General features: G+C 37.9%; 1 protein-coding gene across 1 annotated transcript; it reads left to right on the forward strand.

The window, feature by feature from the left end:
- Nucleotides 1-207: 207 nt before the first annotated feature.
- Nucleotides 208-2,266, forward strand: LOC120301646 (nucleolar RNA helicase 2-like). Its single transcript, XM_039329146.1, has one exon. The coding sequence runs from the start codon at nt 223-225 to the stop codon at nt 2,224-2,226; it is 2,004 nt and encodes a 667-aa protein (XP_039185080.1). The 5' UTR covers nt 208-222; the 3' UTR covers nt 2,227-2,266.
- The last annotated feature ends 332 nt before the right edge of the window (nt 2,267-2,598 follow it).

Below are 2,598 nucleotides of genomic sequence, written 5' to 3' on the forward strand. Positions count from 1 at the left end.
TTTCCTTCCATGAAGAGAAAATACAGTACAGCAATACATTTCTTTCTATAAAAATTCCTTTTATTTAAGAAAGAAATCATTTTTATTATATGGAAACAAAAACTGCTGATATCAGGAACCATGTGTCAGTGGAAAACAAATGCTAACTTAATTAACCTATGTTTCAGGATTATTCCATTGTTTAGCTGCATTTGTTAAAAATAAGACACATACTCATTTGAAATGAGGATAATAAATTGCTATAGAAGTTTTGAGACTGAATTACTGGATTTGGACTTGGAGCCACCAAAACCAAAGAAAATGAAAAAAAAGAAAGAAATGGCTGATAAAAATGAAGATGCAATTGCAAAATGCAATTCAATATCTCACATGAGTAATGGGGTAAAGCACTCAAAAAAGGAGAATAATTCTAGTGAAGATTCACATACAGAATGTGAAAGTGATCAAGATCAGGAATTAACAGCAGAACAAAAGGAAGGTGCTTTTGCTAGTTTTGATATCTTTAAAGCAACTGTTGATCTTCTGAAAGCTCGTGGCGTCTCCTACTTGTTTCCAGTACAAGTGAAGACTTTCATGCCGATACTTGAAGGCAAAGATGTAATCACCCAAGCTCGGACAGGAACAGGGAAAACATTCTCCTTTGCTATTCCATTGATTGAAAAACTTGATAGAGATCCACAAGAAAGAAAAAGAGGCTGTTCCCCGAAGGTACTAGTTCTGACTCCAACCAGAGAATTGGCAATGCAGGTTGCCAGAGACTTCAAAGATATTACAAAGAAACTTACTGTGGCTTGTTTTTATGGAGGAACGGCGTATAATGGACAATTGGATTTAATTAGAAATGGCATTGACATCCTGGTTGGGACTCCCGGTCGAATAAAAGATCACCTCCAAAATAATAAATTGGACATTTCTAAATTGAGACATGTTGTCCTGGATGAAGTTGATCAGATGTTGGATATGGGATTTGCTGAACAAGTAGAAGAAATCTTAATGAATTCTTATAAGAAAGATTCTGAAGATAATCCACAGACACTCTTGTTTTCTGCAACTTGTCCTCAGTGGGTTTACAATGTAGCAAAGAAATATATGAAATCCAAATATGAGCAATTTGATCTAATTGGAAAGAAGACTAAAAAAACTGCTACAACTGTAGAGCATTTGGCCATTGAATGTCATTGGTCCCAAAGAGCTGCAGTGATTGGAGATGTCATTCAAGTCTACAGCGGGAGTCATGGACGAACCATAATATTTTGTGAAACCAAAAAAGAAGCAACTGAGCTGGCTCTTAATGCCTCAATAAAACAGGACGCACAATCTTTACATGGTGATATTCCACAAAAACAGAGAGAGGTCACTTTGAAAGGCTTTCGTAATGGAGCGTTTGAAGTACTGGTTGCAACTAATGTGGCTGCCTGTGGCTTAGATATTCCAGAGGTTGATCTGGTAATACAGAGTTCCCCACCAAAGGATGTGGAGTCTTATATTCATCGCTCTGGACGCACAGGCAGGGCTGGATGGACTGGGCTCTCTATCTGTTTCTACCAGCGCAGGGAAGATTATCAGCTGAAACAAGTAGAACAAAAAGTGGGCATTACATTTAAACATGTAGGTGTTCCTACAGCAACAGACATAATTAAAGCTTCCAGTAAAGATGCAATCAGATCTTTGGATTCTGTTCCTCCATCTGCCATTGACTACTTCAGACAATCTGCTGAACAGCTCATAGAAGAAAAAGGGGCCGTGGAAGCTCTGGCTGCAACCCTGGCTCATATCTCAGAAGCTACATCCATTGAACAGCGCTCTTTGCTTAACTCTGATGTGGGTTATGTGACCATGATACTTCAGTGCTCGGTAGAAATGCATGCCACTGGTTATGCTTGGAGGGGTCTGAAAGAACAATTGGGCAAAGACATTGACAACAAAATATCCAGAATGTGTTTTCTCAAAGGAAAAATGCGTGTATGTTTTGATATTCCAAAAGCTGAATTAAATAAAATAAAGGAAACATGGCAAAATACAAGACGCTGGGAACTTTCTGTAGCAACAGAATTGCCTGAGCTTGAAAATTCACCACGAGAGGGAGGCCGAAGTCCAGCCATGGAATTCAGGAATGGAAGACGAAACGGTGGTTTCAACAGGCATGATCGATTCAGAAATAGGGGCCAAAAACGGACTATAATCAAGCTTTTTGATAATTTGCTAATATATCAAAATGGGACTTGAACTTCTTGTTTTAGCATAAGTAAAGTTAATTTACACTTTATTTATTAGCCTGGCAATTTGTGTTTTAATTATTAGCCTGGATGTGTCTCATTCATTCAATTTGGGCTACAAAAATTCAGGTTGAAAAGATTATTTAAGCACAAGGACTGCTACGCTGTCACAATCGGTTGCAGTGCCCCAATATCTTGGGCACAAATAAATCTCTAACCTTTGGAAATTGGTAGCATGTTAGAAATTTTGAAAATATGTCATGGAATATGTCCTCCTCCCCCATTCTCTGTATTATTTCACTTTTTCCAGACCAATGAGAATGTCTAATGAAACAGTGAATCTACACAGTCATCCATTCTTGCTTTTTAAGAAAGCTTTTGA

Source organism: Crotalus tigris, unplaced genomic scaffold (assembly GCF_016545835.1).
Source record: "Crotalus tigris isolate CLP2741 ecotype Arizona unplaced genomic scaffold, ASM1654583v1 scf7180000024388.1695876, whole genome shotgun sequence".
Lineage (NCBI taxonomy): Eukaryota > Metazoa > Chordata > Lepidosauria > Squamata > Viperidae > Crotalus > Crotalus tigris.